The sequence below is a fragment of the Petromyzon marinus genome, chromosome 7 (assembly GCF_048934315.1).
Source record: "Petromyzon marinus isolate PM22_M1 ecotype Great Lakes invasive population chromosome 7, UKy_Petmar_22M1.pri1.0, whole genome shotgun sequence".
In the NCBI taxonomy this organism is placed as follows: Eukaryota; Metazoa; Chordata; class Hyperoartia; order Petromyzontiformes; family Petromyzontidae; genus Petromyzon; species Petromyzon marinus.
Window position 1 is genome coordinate 15,371,343 of NC_133673.1, and position 20,783 is coordinate 15,392,125.

The 20,783-nt window shown below is 53.3% G+C and overlaps 1 protein-coding gene across 3 annotated transcripts in view; it reads right to left on the bottom strand.

Moving 5' to 3' along the window:
- Nucleotides 1-20,783, bottom strand: part of LOC116940042 (paired box protein Pax-6-like) — a 95,853-nt gene that overhangs the window by 19,474 nt on the left and 55,596 nt on the right. Inside the window, exons 3-5 of one of the 3 annotated variants that reach the window (XM_032949289.2) lie at nt 11,204-11,287; nt 9,339-9,469; nt 3,423-3,638 (exon numbers count right to left, since the gene is read on the bottom strand). In XM_032949289.2, the coding sequence (XP_032805180.1) occupies nt 3,423-3,638; nt 9,339-9,469; nt 11,204-11,287 (431 nt within the window). Of the gene's footprint in view, nt 1-3,352; nt 3,370-3,422; nt 3,639-9,338; nt 9,470-11,203; nt 11,288-20,783 lie in introns of those variants that run through there. The other 2 variants (XM_076065424.1, XM_032949291.2) reach the window with 2 other exon arrangements.

Sequence of the window (20,783 nt, forward strand, 5' to 3'; positions counted from 1 at the left end):
CTCACCCACTCACTCACCCTACCACTCACTCACCCTACCACTCACCCTACCACTCACTCACCCTACCACTCACCCTACCACTCACCCTACCACTCACCCTACCACTCACTCATCCTACCACTCACCCTACCACTCACCCTACCACTTACCGACTCACTCACCCTACCACTCACCCTACCACTAACTCACCCTACCATTCACTCACCCACTCACTCACCCTACCACTCACCCTACCACTCACTCACCCTACCACTCACCCACCAACTCACTCACCCTACCACTCACTCACCCTACCACTCACCCTACCACTCACCCACTCACTCACCCTACCACTCACCCTACCACTCACCCACCAACTCACTCACCCTACCACTCACCCACTCACTCACCCTACCACTCACTCACCCTACCACTCACCCTACCACTCACCCTACCACTCACCCTACCACTAACTCACCCTACCATTCACTCACCCACTCACTCACCCTACCACTCACCCACTCACTCACCCTACCACTCACTCATTCACTCACCCTACCACTCACCCACTCACTCACCCTACCACTCACCCTACCACTCACCCTACCACTCACCCTACCACTTACCGACTCACTCACCCTACCACTCACCCTACCACTAACTCACCCTACCATTCACTCACCCACTCACTCACCCTACCACTCACCCACTCACTCACCCTACCACTCACTCATTCACTCACCCTACCACTCACCCACTCACTCACCCTACCACTCACCCTACCACTCACCCTACCACTCACCCTACCACTCACTCACCCATCCACCCACTCACTCACCCACTCCGCCACACACACCAACCCACATCACCCGACCAGCGACCGAAGAAGCCTTTCATTATTAAATTCGTGTTCTCATTTTCCTTCTCGTTCGCTCGTCGGGCGCACTTAACGCATCCCCTCCTGCTCCCTCCCCTGCCTCCCCGTCATCCCCTGCCCCCCCTAACGCACCTCACCCCCCCATTCTACCTCCCCTCCACCACCCCTCTCCACCCCCCCTCTCCACTCCCACCCCCACGTCCCCGCTCGGCCTGGCACGTGACGCTAATGTGTCCCGACAGCCCACGCACACGTGCTCGGGTACTGCGGCCTCGTGATGCGAGCATTAATGTGTTTTTTTTTATTGACGTTATATATATTTTTTAGATCAAGTGGAATGGGGAGACGGGGGGGGGGGGGGCGGGGGATAAGGGGCAAGGAGTTGGGTGGAGGGGGGGAGATGCACATAATTTATTATTATTTTCATGATCATCATTAATAGCGTATTGACTCTTAAATATTTAGCGTTGCTCTTTACTGAGCAGTCGAGGCGGATTATTCCGCGCAAAGAAACACCGCGTCGAGCCAACAGAGCGACCGCGATGCCACAGTCACCAAAGACAAAGTTCCCCCGTGTAGCCTGCACAGAATGTTGGGGGCAAGTGCTGTTTGCGAGCAGCGCCTATGAAGGCCGGCACGGCACACGAGGGGGTGGGGGGGGGGGGCAGTGCCAAGCCCGGCCGCCTTTGTCTTCCTCGTGGCGACGTTTACACAGCGCACCAGGTGCTCATTCGAGGCTTGAGTGTACGTGGGGCAGCGGTTCAGATAATCGTCACTGATGTTGGTCGTAGCACAGCGTAGCGCTAACCGCTGCACTGCCGCTCACAACGAATATGTGGGGTCAGATGGGGGAAGTAAAACAACAATGCGTGTCGTATACCCTCCTCCACCCGACGCAGCCAATTAGTCGAGCTCTCTACAAGCGAACAAACGTGACGATGTTACGATTGTTAAACGTGACTGTCGACTTGTCTCCGTCACCAGCACGCTCGTTTCACCACGGTGCCGACTTTACTATAGTCGGCTGTGTGTCGGGTGGTGAAAGGGTTTACGGCACACAATGTTTTGTTCGCTGCGATCTGACCTCACCTCCCTCCCCCATCCGGCCTCCCCCACAAATCAATAATGAATCAAAGTATTGCTGGCGATATCACCCCGCGCATGTGTTCTAAAACTAGACATTGCGTCGGGAAAAAGGGCGCAGCCGTGCAGTTTCTCACTCACGGTTGGCTACGTACGGTGCGAAAGAAGTTCAACATGTGTACCTGCACTGCCCGATAGGGCAGTGCCGACGGCGTGGGGAGTCCCGGGTGGAATCTTCCACGCTCATCGGACGTACACAATCGGAATGTTGATTCATAGTGGAGGAATCGGATGAGCTATGCAGCTCTTTTAAATATTATTTATTTATTTAACAGACGTCCAGCGAATGGAGCTACCCAAGTTGGCATCGACAACAGTGACAGGCGTAGCGTTACTAAATAAAATAAAACAAATATCATCAACACGGAGGCCTCCTTTGTCAAGCATCTACCGCTGGATGAATGCCTCCGCCATGCCAGGTATAGGCCATGAGCATTGGCCTGACCTTCCTTCATCACGCAGGGCAGACACGCGTGTCTGCGGGGCAGGGCAGAGACGCGTGTCTGCGGGGCAGGGCAGACACGCGTGTCTTTGGGGCTAGCTAGATAACGGTGAGAAAGAAGTTCAACGCACATTTGTCCTTCACGATCATCTGACCAACAGGAGCCAGGTACCTCATCACCCACGCCGCGTCCCTCGGCGTACAGAGATCGATTGAGATGAGAAAGTTCTCTGTGTGCGCGTGCGTATCTCTCTGTACCTTGTCTCTGTCTAACCTTGCGTCCGCGTCTCTGTGTCTCTCTGCATCTCTGTGAACTCCCCCACCCAGGCGAGAGTCCTCCACTCACGCTGGGGGATAATGTCGCTGTTGTGCAACGCTCACCCACCCACTCGCTCGTCCACCCACCCACTCGCTCGCTCGTCCACCCACCTACTCGCTCGCTCGTCCACCCACCCACTCGCTCGCTCGTCCACCCACCCACCCACTCGCTCACTCACCCACTCGCTCGCCCGCCCACTCGCTCGTCCACCCAACCACTCGCTCACTCACCCACTCGCTCGCCCGCCCACTCGCTCGTCCACCCACCCACTCGCTCGTCCACCCACGCACTCGCTCGTCCACCCACCCACCCGCTCGCTCACTCACCCACTCGCTCGCCCACCCACTCGCTCGTCCACCCACCCACCCACTCGCTCGTCCACCCACCCACTCGCTCGTCCACCCACCCACTTGCTCGTCCACCCACCCACCCACTCGCTCGTCCACCCACCCACCCACCTACCCACTCGCTCGTCCACCCACCCACCCACTCGCTCATCCACTCACTCACTCACTCACCCATTCGCTCGCCCGCCCACTTGCTCGCTCACCCGGTGAATTGCTGTCCCCCCACCCCTCCCCCCACCACTCACGCTGGGGATGTTGTCGCTGGTGCACACCTCCCCCCACACCACCCCCCATCCCTCCCCCCCCACCACTCACGCTGGGGATGTTGTCGCTGGTGCAGGCGCCCTCGGAGAGGAGGCGGTCGCGGATCTCCCAGGCAAAGATGGAGGGGCACTCCCGCTTGTACTGCGCGATCTTCCCCACCACCTCGGGCGTGGCCACGCGCGGCTTGCTGCCGCCGATGGCTCGCGGGCGGATGGAGCCCGTCTCGTAGTAGCGGCCCAGGATCTTGCTCACGCAGCCGTTAGACACCTGCGGTGGTGGTGGGTGGTGGGTGGTGGTGGTGGGTGGTGGGTGGTGGTGGTGGGGAAGCGACGGGTGAGGTTTTTTTTTTGGGGTGCAGCTACGACAGCGCATTCGCCTGGTAAGGGCATCACAGTGCAGGCGACAGGTGAGATGCATCGGTCACTTGTCATACCGGTGACCAGGGTTACGGGTGACCAGTCTGCATGTGACCTGTCCAGGCCAATGGTGACCAGTGCACAGGTGACCAGTCCACAGGTGACCAGTCCACAGGTGACTAGTCCACAGTTTACCAGTGCACGGGTGACCAGTCTACAGGTGACCAGTCAATAGGTCAACAGTGCACAGGTGACCAGTCCACAGGTGAGCAGTCCACAGTTTACCAATCCCCAGGGGACCAGTCCACAGGTGACCAGTCCACAGTTTACCAGTGCACAGGTGACCAGTCCACAGGTGACCAGTCCACAGGGGACCAGTCCACAGGTGATCAGTGTACTAGTGACCAGTCCACAGGTGACCAGTCCACAGGTGACCAGTGCACAGGTGACCAGTCCACAGGTGACCAGTCCACAGGTGGTCAGTGTACTAGTTACCAGTCCACAGGTGACCAGTCCACAGTTTACCAGTGCACTAGTGACCAGTCCACAGGCGACCAGTCCACAGGGGACCAGTCCACAGTTGACCAGTCCACAGGTGATCAGTGTACTAGTGACCAGTCCACAGGTGACCAGTCTACAGGTGACCAGTGCACTAGTGACCAGTCCACAGGTGACCAGTCCACAGGTGACCTGTCCACTGGACTAGGCCATTGTGTTTCCGGATACAAATTTGCTAAAATCGAAAATGACGCCGCTTCACGACTCGATCTTGATCACAAAGACAAAGCTTCCCCGTATCGCCTCAGCGGACTATTGGGCCAAGTGCCGTTAGCGAGCAGCAGCACCAATGAATGTCGGCACGGCACACGAGCTGGGTGGGTAGCCAGCACCAGGCCCGGCCGCCTTTGTCTCCCCAGTGGCGATGTGTACTCCACAGCAGCAGCAGTTATTGCCCCCTACCGGCAAAACAAACTTTGAGAAACTTGAACCCTGAAAATTGTCGCTCGAAGTTCAATGACTGCCACTCCATACCGTGGTCGTCACGAATCATTTAAACGCCACAAATGATGATGATCATCACCACCACCACCACCACCGTCACTAATGACGTATGCACATCATCACCATCACTTGTGATGTATCCACCAAACATCATCAGCACTAACAGTCACCAACATAATCATGAATTTACCCACCAATTCTCAACATCACGGGTTACTTATCCAGCGGACATCGTCATCACTATCTAACAAACATCATCATCATCATCGTTAATTCATCCACCTCACATCATTCTATTTTTTCAATAACGTATCCCTCTACTACCTCCTGTCTGCATTCGATAAACCTTCACCATCCGCCCGCTTTCCCTTCCTAACCTCGCCAGCCACCCCCTTCCCTTCTCATCACCCTTCCTTGCCATCCCTTCCCCTCCCCACACACTCAACCCCCATCGCTTTTCCCCATCAGCCAATAAACAATGTACGATTCATAATGGCAAATAACTCACGCACAAAATGTATAATTCTTGTAAAGCGCGTCGATGAGAAGCGCTGTGAGTGTGTGTGTATGTAATCAAAGCGACGGACGAGATTCTGATGCTTCTCATGAACTCGCCTCGCAACGCGAGTCTCGCCTAGGTTCGTTATTTATAATGAACCCGGGACACGCGGCTCCTCCGGCCCTGCCCAGCCTCCCACCTCGCCAGAGCAAGGGGATAATCAGACGCGAGGGGATCAAAGCGACGTCGCCTCGAGCCCACCCTCAACTCCACCACCACTACAATACAACCACCACTACCACCAACCACAACCACCACCAACACTCCGCTCAACTACCATCAACACCACTCCACTGCCACCACCACTACAATACAACCACCACTACCACCAACCACAACCACCACCAACACTCTGCTCAAATACCATCAACACCACTCTACTGCCACCACCACTGCAATACAACCACCACTACCACCAACCACAACCACCACCAACACTTCGCTCAACTACCATCAACACCACTCCACTGCCCCCACCACTACAATACAACCACCACTACCACCAACCACAACCACCATCAACACTCTGCTCAACTACCATCAACACAACTACACTGCCACCACCACTACAATACAACCACCACTACCACCAACCACAACCACCACCAACACTCCGCTCAACTACCATCAACACCACTCCACTGCCACCACCACTACAATACAACCACCGCTACCACCAACCACAACCACCACCAACACTCCGCTCAACTACCATCAACACCACTCCACTGCCACCACCACTACAATACAACCACCACTACCACCAACCACAACCACCACCAACACTCCGCTCAACTACCATCAACACCACTCCACTGCCACCACCACTGCAATACAACCACCACTACCACCAACCACAACCACCACCAACACTCTGCTCAACTACCATCAACACCACTCCACTGCCACCACCACTACAATACAACCACCACTACCACCAACCACCACCAACACTCTGCTCAACTACCATCAACACCACTCCACTGCCACCACCACTACAATACAACCACCACTACCACCAACCACAACCACCACCAACACTCCGCTCAACTCCTATCAACACCACTCCACTGCCACCAGCACTCAGCTACCACCACCACGACGCTACCACCTCCAACACTCCGCTCAACTACCATCAACAATACTCCACTGCCACCAGCACTCAGCTACCACCACCACCACTCTGCTCAACTACCATCAACACCACTCCACTGCCACTACCCTCACTCGACTGCCATAACCACCACTCCACTGCCACCACCACTCAGCTTCCACTACTACTACACTAAAACCACCACTCCGGTCAACTACAATGTAATACAAAAAAGCCATTTTGTTCCTGGCTAGTAAGTGTTCTTTCCTAATTGCTTATGCCTCAAAAGTATAGAAAATGGCTATTATTCCCCATAAACTTTGATTTTTTGACTAGGACATTGATATTTTGAAATGTACCGATTTTGAATGAGAAAACGGGCAAATTTGTGTCTTTTCGTTCACATAAAGTCAGAAAAAAACAACAAATGAATCAAGATTAACATGGATTCATGCTAAAGTAATAAAAAAAAAATACTACAAAAGATTTAGACACCAAGGCGCACTACCACAGGCGGGACTGGCCACAGCGGACCGAGTTCTCTGTGGGGAGGAACAACGTCAAGTGGGAGCCACTGGTGGACCCCGGAAGGTGCTGATGCCACCACTGCACATCAAATTGGGCCTCATGAAACAATTTGTCAGAGCTGTAGATAAGGAGTCGGCAGCCTTCAAGTACCTTCAAGACTTCTTCCCTAAGCTGTCTGAGGCAAAAGTCGGTGTCTTCCTCGGACCAGAGATATAGAAGATCCTGGAGTGCAATGAATTCCCCAAGAAGCTCACTAGTAAGGAGAAAGCGGCTTGGAACAGCTTTGTCGCAGTGGTTCGTGGCTTCCTGGGCAATCACAAGGTCGAAAACTGTGGAGCTGGTTGAAACTCTGGTGAAAAACTACGGCACAATGGGCTGTAGGATGTCCCACAGAGTCCATATCCTTGATGCTCATCTTGATAAATTCAAGGAGAACATGGGAGCGTACTCGGAGGAGCAAAGCGAACTCTTCCACCAGGATATACTGGACTTTGAACGCCGCTACCAAGGACAGTATAACAATAACATGAAGGGAGACTACATTTGGGGGCTGATTCGTGAAAGTGATTTACAATATCATCCTAAATCTCGAAAAACTACTCACTTCTAAATCTTTTGTAGTAATTTCTGTATCACTTTAGTAAAAATACATGTACATTTGTATTCATATGTTGTTTTTTTCTGACTTTATGTGAACGAAAACACACAAATTCGCCAGTTTTCTCATTGAAAATAGGTGCATTTCAAAATATCATTGTCCTGGTCACAAAGGCAAAGCTTGTGGGGGAATAATATCCATTTTCTAAACTTTTTACGCATAAGCAATTACGAAATAACACTGACTACCCAGGAACAAAAATTGTGTTACATAGTGCTATCATTACCACCACGCCACTCCCACTTCCACTACCACCACCACTCCACTACCAACCACCCTCATTCCACTACCACCACCCTCCACTACCACTCTACTACCATCACCACTACTCCACTACCACCACTCTACTAACACCACCAATTAACTGCCACCACCACCCCACTACCTCCACCATTACTCAACTATCTTTCATTAGTACCGGTTATGGTTTCTCAATTATTGATTTGATAACGATTGTGCTGATTGGGCAGAAGCCTCGGCCGTGGTGGTGTTGGTTTTGGTGGTTGTTGTGCTGCGGTTTGCGCTACGCCGCGCTACAAACCCGGCGACCCCAGTGACGATTATCTGAACCGGTCCTGGGCCACCGCTAGGTCGACTCAGCCTCAGATGAGTACCTGGTGTGGTTGTGTGTAAACATCACCACTGGGGAGACAAAGGGGGCTGGGCGTGGTACTGGCCACCCACAACCCTGTGTGCCGTGCCAAGCTTCATTGATGCACGCTAACAACACTTGCCCCAAGAAGTCTGTTGACGCCATACGGGGGTTCTTTGTCTTTGGTGGTGTATGTACGTATGTAGAACTTCTTTCGCACCGTACGTAGCCAACTGTACTAATCGAAGGTGCGGGGGAAGGACAACAATCTAAACACGCACAAAAACTGTTCTAAAGAAATTAGGTTTAAATCTGGATGATTTAAAGTGCATAGCTCCAGTGGCTTCCTGTTCGTGATGGTGGTGGAGTTATCGGTGGTGGTGTAATTCCTGTCCGTAGTAAAGTTGTTGTTGGTAGTAGTGGTAGTTGATGGAGCTGTTGCTGCTGGTGGTGGTAGTGGTGGCGTTGCTGTAGTTGCTACAGGTTGGTGTGGAGTTGGAGGAGGTGGTGGTGTAGTTATTGGGGGTGGAGTTGACGGAGGAGGTGGTGGTGATAGTGATGGTGGTGGAGATGATGGTGGAGATGGTGGTAGTGGTAGTGGAGATGATGGTAGATTTTCTGGAGGGGGAGTTGGTGGTGATGATAGTGGTGTAGGTGGTGGTGGTAGTGGTGGTAGTGGTGGTAGTGGTGGGTTTGGTGGTGATGGTGATGGATTTGATGGTGGTGATAGTGGTGGGTTTGGTGGTGGTGATGGTGGTGGGTTTGATGGTGGTGATAGTGGTGGGTTTGTTGGTGGTCGTAGTTGCTGGTCTTGGCGATGATTATGTTGTGGTGTTGCTGGAGATGGGAGATGCTGGTGGAGTTGGTGGTGAAGATGATAATAATGGTGGTGGTGGTGCAGGTGATGGTGGTGGTAGTGTATGTGATGATGGTGGAGGTGATTGTGGAGGTGATGGTCGATGAGGTGACGATGGTGAAGGTGATGATGGTGGAGGTGATTATGGTGGAAGTGATAGTGGGGTTGGTGGTGGTATTGGTGGAGTTGGTGGTGGTGCTAGTGGTGGGGTTTGTGGTGGTGGTGGTAGTGGTGAGGTTGGTGGTGGTGGTAGTGGTGGTGCTGGTGGTGCTGGTGGTGATAGTGGTGGGCTTGGTGGTGCTAGGGGCCGAGGCCGCGCTCGCCTGCAGGATGCGAGAGATGTCGCAGGGGCGTGCGCCGCTGTGCGCGAGCTCCACGATCTTCTGGCGCGTGGAGTCGGGGAGCGGCCTCCCGTTCACAAACACCCCGCCCAGCTGGTTCACGCCGCTGTGGCCTGGCGGGGACACGGAGACACGGGGACACGGAGACACGGGGACACGGGGACACGGGGATAGGAGGATACACGGGGATAGGAGACAAAAGCATATGGAGACACGGGGACACAAAGATGTGGACAAGGGGACACGGAGGAATGGGGACACGTAGATACCCACGGAGATAGACACGGCACGGTAAGACACAAGCGGACGGAGAGACACGGACACACACGTAGAGACAGGAACATCCACGTGGACACAGACACGTGTGGACACGGACAGACGGGGACACAGACACACACACACAGAGGAAACGTTGGAATACACAGACACACGGATACAGACACACAAACACAGACACACAGATACAGACACACAGATACAAAGCGAAGACACGTACACACAGATACACACAGACACAGATACAGACACACAGATACAGACACACAGATACACACAGACACACACAGATACAGACACACAGATACACACAGACACATATACAGACACACAGACACACGTACACACAGATACACACAGATACGGACACAGAGACACAGAAGCAGCACAAGTCCGCGCATTGCATCCCAACACCATCACGAACAATGATGCCCTCAGTTTACCGCACAAAGGCAAAGGTCCCCCGTGTAGCATTTAACGGAGTTTTGGGGCAAGTGCTCTTGGCGAGCACCTATTAAGGCCGGCGTGGTGCACGAAGGGATTGTTGTTGTCAGCACCACGCCCGGCCGCCTTTGTCTCCCTAACGCTGATATTCCTACGCTGCACAAGGTACTGAAGGCTGAGTCGACCTAGAGGGAGGGAACCACTGGATCGGTTCGGATATCGCTTTTTCCACGAGTCGAATTTAGGTCGAAGGGTTTGTGGCGTAGTGCGTCAACTATCGCGCCACCGCTCCCCATACATACAAAGATCCCCCATATAGCCTTAACAGACTGTAGGGGCAAGTGCTGTTAGCGAGCCCCTATGAAGGCCGGCACAAGCACACGAGGGGGTGGGTGGCCAGCACCACGCCCGGCCGCCTTTGTCTCCCCCAGTGGCGATGTTTACACACTGCACTCATTTGAGGCTGAGTCGACCTAGGGGAGGCCCAGGACCGGTTCAGATAATTAATCGTCACTGGCGTTGGCCGTAAGCGCGAATCGAACTCGGGTGGCCGTGCGCTAACCGCTGCGCCACCGCTCCTCACACACACGCACACACACGCGGGTTGCCACCTCTGAGCTACACGAATCGGGACACGTCATGCGACGACTAATATCTCGCAATAGCCGAACAAGGGAACACCCCATACATGTAAAACGCCATTATCTTGAGTGGTGAAGTATGGTTATTGTTACGCAACCTGCCCAAAGAAATGATCGTGACTTTTAAACGTCCCGGGAAGACTTTACAGACGAACCACGAGATAGACGTGCGAGCTGTCTCATTCACAACGAACAACATCAACAACAGACTGGGTCCTGGGGAAAAAACCGGGACAGGTGGCAACCGCAGCAGAGACGCGCTTCCATCTCCATTCACTCACAGCAGCAGCGGCAGCAGCACCAGCGGCAGCTTCTGTAGCTGTTGCCAACTGTTGCTATCCGTCCAATTGATTTAGACGTGGGGAGGGGGGGGGTTGAATTCTCTATCGGCGTCTGCCCCCCCCCTCCGCCCCCCCCTGCCCCCCCCCTATCACAAGCATCAGGTGGGGAAATAGCCACTGCGATCGGGATTAGGTCGTCTCTCACCTTGACGAAATTCTTCAAAAATTTCGTTTCGCCCGTTTGCTCCATTGCTGGCAATGAAGACGGCACCACGATTTCGCGAGAAATCTGACGGGAATTAAACAACCGCGTTTAAGGTCGCGAAGACTGCAATGGCACAATTAGTCTTTACCCGGCGATTTCCCCACCTACCCCCCCCCCCCATCTTCCCCCTGCCCCCCCCCCTCTCTCGCCATCCTTACCCCCCACATCGTCTTGTGATGATGGCGGGAGAATTCGTGTCCGGCTTACACCAAATTCACATTCTCACTCACTCCCCTCCCCCACCCCTCTATCTATTTACGGTGATGAAGAAACGATTACATCTAAACGTCACCTATGACACGTATATATGTCAAATGTGTGTTATATATATTTTATACATAAGGGACATACAGTGTTGCTGTTATTATCAGCGACGAATGTGCTTGCTAAATTTATCTTTATTATTTTGTGGTTTGCGTTGGACTCACTGGGTGATGGCGAGTTATAACGGAGTCGCGAGTTATAACGGAGTCGCGAGTTATAACGGAGTCGCGAGTTATAACGGAGTCACGAGTTATAACGGAGTCGCAGGTTATAACGGAGTCACGAGTTATAACGGAGTCACGAGTTATAACGGAGTCGCGAGTTATAACGGAGTCGCGCGTTATAACGGAGTGGCGAGTTATAACGGAGTCGCGCGTTATAACGGAGTCGCGAGTTATAACGGAGTCGCGCGTTATAACAGAGTCGCGAGTTATAATGGAGTCGCGGGTTATAACAGAGTCGCGAGTTATAATGGAGTCGCGGGTTATAACAGAGTCGCGAGTTATAACGGAGTCGCGCGTTATAACAGAGTCGCGAGTTATAACGGAGTCGCGGGTTATAACGGAGTCGCGAGTTATAACGGAGTCGCGCGTTATAACAGAGTCGCGGGTTATAACGGAGTCGCGCGTTATAACAGAGTCGCGCGTTATAACAGAGTCACGAGTTATAATGGAGTCGCGAGTTATAACGGAGTCGCGCGTTATAACAGAGTCGCGGGTTATAACGGAGTCGCGCGTTATAACAGAGTCGCGAGTTATAACGGAGTCGCGAGTTATAACGGAGGCGTGGCCAATTGCCTTTTTGTTGTTGTTGTTTAAATCCCCCGGCCAATAACTATATGGCCACGTGGTTTTTAATCCCAGATGCCCCTCCCCACGTGGTTTGCGGCGTGCTCGTCACAATGGGATTCCCACGAAGAGTTTTCGATCGTTTGATGTCGCTCACTAAGAAGTAAACCAAATGCTGTCGCTCGACGTAACGATATAGACACTCACGTGAGCACACGTTCGGGTTCAGCCTTCGCAGTGTAACGGATATCGCAAGCGATGTGGAGAGTGACAGGTATAGCCGGTCGAGTTTGTGTTGCTAGTACAATGAGACGTTATCACCATCATCACGAATGATGTATCCACTATACACCACCATCATGATAATCAGTATCAGCATCATCACGAATGATATATCCACTATACACCACCGCCATCATCATCAGTATCATTACGAATAATTCATCCACTATAAACCACCATCATCATAATAATCAGTATCAGCATCATTACGAACAATTAATCCACTATACACCACCACCATCATCATCACCAGTATCAGCATCATTACGAATAATTCATCCCCTATACCACAACCACCAGTATCACCGTCACGAAAAATGTATCCACTATAGTCTATAGACCACCATCATCATCACAGCAACGTGATTACGAACACCTCTTCCAAGAATCAACATCATCATATCTACGAATAATGTTTATGATCACGATCACCATCATCACCACCACTCACAGATGTATCCGCAAACAGCAGAAGTTCCTGGAATTCATATCGCGTCGACAAGAGGCATCTCAAGACAGAACCCAGTCAAGACAATCACATCTTACAGTAAAAAATAACGAACAATGATCATACTCATCATCATCATCATCCGTTACCATTTATCCACACTACATCATCACTGTCATCATCACTTTAATCATTAAAGCTCGTCATCACTATTATCGTCACCACGACCAACATGTGTCTATCATCATAATCGTCATCATGAATATCTACGCTTATAACCTACTATCATCATCGCCAATTATAACCTCCCGTCGTTATCATCACCGTCATCATCGTTACCGACATCGTTATATAATAAACAGACATACGCTTGTTTTTCACAGACCGCGAATTCTTCGCGAGCCCTCTAAACCGCAAACCCGCAACAATAATTAATCTGTTCCTGTGTTTATGAATCAAAGAGAGCAGTCGGCCACCACTATTTAACATTTATAAACATATAGGGGTGTTTTTTTGTATAATAGAAACATGTATGTCAGGGTTATTATCACCGTATATACGCTTTCATACGTATATATGTAGACAGTGGTGGAGATAGACGAAGTATATACATTGGCGGTTATTAAATTGATATTCATACAACGATTAATGATCACTCACACTTGCACTAACACACGTGCACACACACTCACCCACTCACACACACACAAATTCGCACACTCACTCACAGACTCACAGACACACAGACATTCTCACACACACTCACCCACTCACACACACACATTCACACACTCACAGACTCACACTCACAGACATTCTCACACACACTCACCCACTCACTCACACACACATTCACACACTCATTCACAGATTCACACTCACAGACACACACAGACATTCTCACACACACATTCACCCACTCACACGCACATTCACACACTCACTCACAGACTCACACAGACATTCACACACACACTCACCCATTCACACACACACACATTCACACACTCACTCACAGACTCACACTTACAGACACACACAGACCATCTCACACACACATTCACCCACTCACTCACACACACACACGCACATTCACACACTCACTCACAGACTCACACTCACAGACGCAGACATTCTCACACACACTCACCCATTCACACACACACACATTCACACACTCACAGACTCACACTCACAGATACACACACACAGACATGCTCACACACACACTCATCCACTCACTCACCCACACACTCACTCACCCACTCACACACTCACTCACCCACTCACCCACACACACACACGTGTTTAGTTTTCGTGACATGTCGATATGGCAAACCGGTCTCTACCGAGCTGTATAGACAGTTACATATATATATACAGACCACACACACACATATATATATACAGACCACACACACATATATGTACGTGCATGCCTGGCAAACATTCAGTTCGATCAAGACATAAAGAAGCTCTGCGGTGGTTATGTGTACGGTCCGTACGAAGGGTATGGGTTTAAAGGCGACCGTATTTAAATTACTCGCCCGGACCTTATTTAATTACCGCAGTCGATGAATGTATTTGGATAAGCGACACATCGCATTACGAATCCTCCTCCTGCGACTACCACCATCTCGGTACGTCTGCCACGCTGCTGATAATACCATGACATTACAACGGTGATCAATGCGTAATTATGCAATCGATGCACGCGTAGAATGATGTGACGAATGAGTGAAATAGCGAATGCATGAATGAATTAATGCATTGATATGATGATGATAGGGACGGCGCATGAATGAATGAACGATTGCATTACCGTGTGAATGAATGAGAGAATGAACAAGTGAATTAATGAGTAAAAGAATGAAAATGTAAACCGAGGAGAGAAGATACAGCTCAAGAAGCTTCGTTCACGACCCCACCAGATACAAAGACAAAGATCAACCGTATAGCCTTAACAGACGTTTGGGGCAAGTGCTGCTCGCGACAATTAGATACCGACACGTATGCAAATACACACATAGAGACATACGAATGAACACACACGTGCACAAACGCACGCACATGCACAAATGGATATGCATATATACAATTATGCGCAGACACAAACAAAGGCCCCCCTAAAGGCTCAGCATACTTTTGGGTCAAGTGTTGTTGAGCGAGTACGCACGATTCAAAAGCACCCTGACATGCACGTGACATTCATCCGACACACACACACAACACACACACAACACACACACCTCTGCGTATACCCCCAATGAGTACAGACCGCATTATTGAGTACACGACACTGAGTAAAGACTACACCAGAGTACACACCACAGAGTACACGCCACACCACAGAGTACACACCATACCAGAGTACACACCACAGAGTACACGCCACACCAGAGTATACGCCACACCAGAGTACACGCCACACCAGAGTACACGCCACACCACAGTACACACCACACCACAGAGTACACGCCACACCACAGTACACACCACACCATAGTACACACCACACCAGAGTACACGCCACACCAGAGTACACACCACACCACAGAGTACACGCCACACCAGAGCACACACTCACTCCACAGAGTACACGCCACACCAGAGCACACACTCACTCCACAGAGTACACGCCACACCAGAGCACACACCGCTGAGTACACACCACACCAGAGTACACACCACACCACAGAGTACACGCCACACCAGAGCACACACTCACTCCACAGAGTACACGCCACACCAGAGCACACACTCGCTCCACAGAGTACACGCCACACCAGAGCACACACCGCTGAGTACACACCGCCGAGTACACGCCACACCAGAGCACACACTCACTCCACGTGTACCGTCTAACAAGCACGTCCGGCTGCCGGTCTGCCCCGCCCGATCTCCCGCAGCGGCAGTCCCCTCGCCCGCGTCCCCGGGCTCACGGGGGACAGGTAGCAGGCGCAATGCGACGGGCGGCGTTACGAAGAACAACAACCAAATACAATTGGCGATCTGCCCGACCTGGCTCAGGGCGAGGGAAGGAAGCGAAGGCTGCTGCGGTACTGGGGGGGGGGGGTGGTGGTGCCACGCGCGCGCGCGGTCAACGGCGGCGCGCGCGCGAGGCAGCCGCGGCGTCGTCCGCGAGGCTCCTCCGAGTGCGACTCCACAGCCACCTCCCCGACCCGATATAAGTGGGGGGGGGGGGGGGGGGGAAGCGGAGCCGTGGAACGATGAGGCCGTGTGACATTTGTCTTCCGAATAAAGCCATCCAGACGTCAAGTTTGAGCCTAATTTTCCCAAATAAGCCGAGGTCGTCACGGCGTGTTAGCCACGCTCCAGCGCGCAGAGGCGGCCTTGCCAGCCTTGTCACATCGCGTCACAAGTTTGCTTCAAGTTGTGGTGGTGGTGGGGGGGGGGGGTGGATTTTTTTTTGCAGCCCGGGCGAGCGACTGCCGAGTGGCGATGGCGGCGACGTTTCACCCCCCCCCCCTTCTTCTCTCCCCCCCCCCCTCCTCCTCAGCCATCTCCACAACTCTTGCCGCCATCCTTTCCTACAAACTGTCGTCACCATCATCATCATCTAGCACCACGACCAACCCCGCCCGCCATACATACACACTTCCCAAACACCCCCAGCCACCCCCCCCCACGACACACACCCACACACAGATGACACGGACTCGGGCACGGTCGCGTCCTGGACACCTCCATCACAGTCTCCCACCCACCCCTCCAGACACCCCCCGCGTTTATTCTCCATCCTACATCCAAAATGCTTTGGCCGCCAGAGCCACGCGTTACTCACGGGTCGCCACCGTCCTCGCAGCCTTTACGACGGATCCCTCTCCTCTACACCCCCCCCCCTTCAACCCACTCACTCCAACACAGACACACGCACACAGGTACAGACAGACACACACACAGACGGATACAAACACGCGCGCGCGCGCAGAGACACGCAAAAGACACACACAAACACACAAAGACAGATACACACACACACGCAGAGACACCACAGACACACACACAGACACACACACAGACACACACCCAGACACACAGACACACACCCAGACACACAGACACACACACAGACACACAGACACACAGACACATACACAGACAGACAGACACACACACACACAGACACACACACAGACACACACACAGACACACACACACACAGACACACACAGACACACAGACACACACATACAGACACCGCAGGAGGCGCGCGTGCCACTCACGCGCGCCGCGTGCCACTCGCGAGGCGTCCATGGCGGTCACCGCGACATCGTCAGCGTCACGCGCCCTGCGATCTCCAATTTATACTGCACACGTGTGTGTGTGTCTGTATGTGTGTGTGTCGGTGTGTGTGTGTGTCTGTGTGTCGGTGTGTGTGTGTGTCGGTGTGTGCGTGTGTCGGCGTGTGTGTGTCGGTGTGTGTGTGTCGGTGTGTGTGTGTGTGTGTCGGTGTGTGTGTCTGTGTGTCGGTGTGTGTGTCGGTGTGTGTGTCGGTGTGTGTGTATGTGTCGGTATGTGTGTGTGTCGGTGTGTGTGTGTCGGTGTGTGTGTGTGTGTGTCGGTGTGTGTGTGTCTCTGTGTGTCGGTGTGTGTGTGTGTGTCGGTGTATGTGTGTGTCGGTGTGTGTGTGTGTCGGTGTGTGTGTGTCGGTGTGTGTGTGTCGGTGTGTGTGTGTCAGTGTGTGTGTGTCGGTGTGTGTGTGTCAGTGGTGTCTTTGCGTGTGTGTATATCTGTCGTTGTGTGTGGGGAGCGGTGGTGTAGTGGTTAGCGCGCTGCGCTATGAACCTGGCGACCCAGGTTCGATTCCCACTCACGGCTAACACCAGTGACGATTATCTGAACCGGTCCCAGGCCTCCCCTAGGTCGATTCAGCCTCAAATGAGTACCTGGTGCGATGTGTAAACAATCGTCACTAGGGAGACAAAGGCGGCCGGGCGTGGTGTTGGCCACCCACCCCCTCGTGTGCCGTGCCGGCCTTCATAGGTGTTCGCTAACAGCACTTGCCCCTACAGTCTGTTGAGGCTAAATGGGGGATATTTGTCGGTGTGTTTGTGCGTCGGTGTGTTTGTGCGTCGGTGTGTTTGTGCGTCGGTGTGTTTGTGCGTCGGTGTGTTTGTGCGTCGGTGTGTTTGTGCGTCGGTGTGTTTGTGCGTCGGTGTGTTTGTGCGTCGGTGTGTTTGTGCGTCGGTGTGTTTGTGCGTCGGTGTGTTTGTGCGTCGGTGTGTTTGTGCGTCGGTGTGTTTGTGCGTCGGTGTGTTTGTGCGTCGGTGTGTTTGTGCGTCGGTGTGTTTGTGCGTCGGTGTGTATGTGCGTCGGTGTGTATGTGCGTCGGTGTGTATGTGCGTCGGTGTGTATGTGTGGCAGTGTGCGTTGCACTTTCCCCAACAGTCTGCCGAGGCTATACGGGGGATATTTATCTTTTTGTCACGATGTGTGTGTGTGTGCGTCTCGGTGTACCTAATATGCGTGTGTCTATGAGTCTCTGCATGTACGAGTGTATGTATGTGTTTGCCCGCGTGTCTGTGTGTATCATGCACACGCGTGTGCATGTATGTTGGTGTTTGTATGTGTGTACGATGTATATGCACGTCTAGACGTGTGTATGAGTGTTACGTCTGCGGTGAAATCCACAATGACCCCTGGTAACTGCTCCCTCTATGATGCGATTGCGCGCCCCTTCACCCCGCATCCGCTGTTTGTCTCCCTCCCTGCCTCAGGTGTCCACTTCGTCTCCCGCCCCCCGACACTTACACCGCATCGCCCCCCACCCCTCCTCCTGCTCCTCTCCCCCTCCTCTCGTCTCCGTGTGAGGAGCCAGGAGCGCGCCGCCAGTTGGTCGGAGGTGGTGGAGGTTGGGTGGTGGGACGGGCAGCACCACGCCCGGCCGTCGTTGTACCCCCAGTGGCGATGGCTGGCAAACTTCACCGGGTACTCGTTTAAGGCTGAGCCGATCTAGCGGAGGCCCAGGACCAATTCGGGTAATCGTCACTGTTGGTAGCGGTGAGCTGGACTAGAACTCGGGGAGAATGGTTCGTAGCGCAGCGCGCTAGCCATTGCACCACCGCTCCAAACACAAAGATCCCCCGTCTAGCCTTAACGTACTTTTGTGGCAAGCACCTATGAAGGCCGCCGTGACACACACGCACACACATACACACGCACACACACACGCTCACACACACTCACACACACACATACACATGCACAAACACACGCTCACACACACACGCTCACACGCTCACAAACACACGCACACACGCACACACACACGCACACACATGCACACATACGCTCACACACGCACACACACACACAAACACACACGCACACACATACACACGCACAAACACACACACGCTCAACAACACACACACTCACACGCACGCTCCTATAAACTCACTCGCGAGTGAAACCGCCGAACGCATCGCGTGCGTAAAACCGCGCCGCGTGACCCGCGCGGTTCACGCAGCGCGCCGCGCCTCGCCTCCACCACCACCACCACCACTCCACTCCGCTCCTTCATCCACCGCCACGTCAAGGCTACGCGAATCCCCCATCCACTCGACGCCACTCCACGCCACTCAACACCACCACCCCCACTGCGCCGCTCCGCGCACCATTCCTAGCACGCGAATTCGCGGCTCTCCACGCCACTAAACGCCGCGGCCGCAACCACTACCGCCTTCACCGCTTCGCTAATCGCCACTCAACCACAACCGCGCCACGCCACTACAACAACGACAACAACAAAGCCACGCGCCACGCAACCCTGTGCGTCCGATCAACGCCACGACGCGCACGCCGATTACAAATCCGCTCCGCCACCCTTCGCCACGCCACTCCTATCAACAACGCCACCGCCACGCCACAACAGCCACAACAACAACAACAGCCACAACAACAACAGCCACAACAACAACAACCACAACAACAACCACGCCAAAGCCACCCATGCGTCAGGTCCTCGCGGCGCTCATCCAAGGAGCGCTCTGCGGCCCCCCGGGGTCACTGCGCATCGAGAGGGGGGATAGGCGAGTGCCCCCCCTCCCACCCCCCTTATCTACCTCCCACCCCTGCCCCCCCCAATATTGTTACCCAAAGCTTTAGGTTCAGCGGTAAGGGACGAGGAGGAGGTGCGGACGAAGATTTGGGTTGAGCGAGCGAGCGTGCCCGTTCTTTGGGTTCCGCGAACTCTCGCAAGAGCCCAACTCCAGCTGGAGTTATCGGAGGCATACTCCCTCCCCTCCCTCGTCTCCCGCCCGACCTCACTCCCTCCCACCCCCTCCCCTGCCCTACCTCCCTCCTCGCTCTCCTCTCGCTCTCCTCTTAGCTCGTTACGCCTCATTTCCGTCAGCGAGCAATGGAGCATGCAGAGCGAGGCGAGAGAGAGAGAGAAGGGGGAGAGAGAGGGGGGGGGGGAGAGGGGGGGGGAGGGGGGGAGAGCCGAGCCACTGAGAGGGAGAGGGCGGGAGAGGGTTAGGGGTTGGGTGGCTGGATGCGGAGACGACCAAGTCACGTGACAATACAAAAAAATATGGCAATTAGCCTATTGACGTTGGGAGCAACTCTTAAATATTTTGAGTCGCCAGAATGAGCCGTCGAGTCGGATTATTCCGCGCGAAAACAACAAATAAAAAACCACCACGGACGCGCCGAACCCCCGACTACTAACTACGATGTCACAGAGTCAACAAAGACAAAGATCCCCCGTATA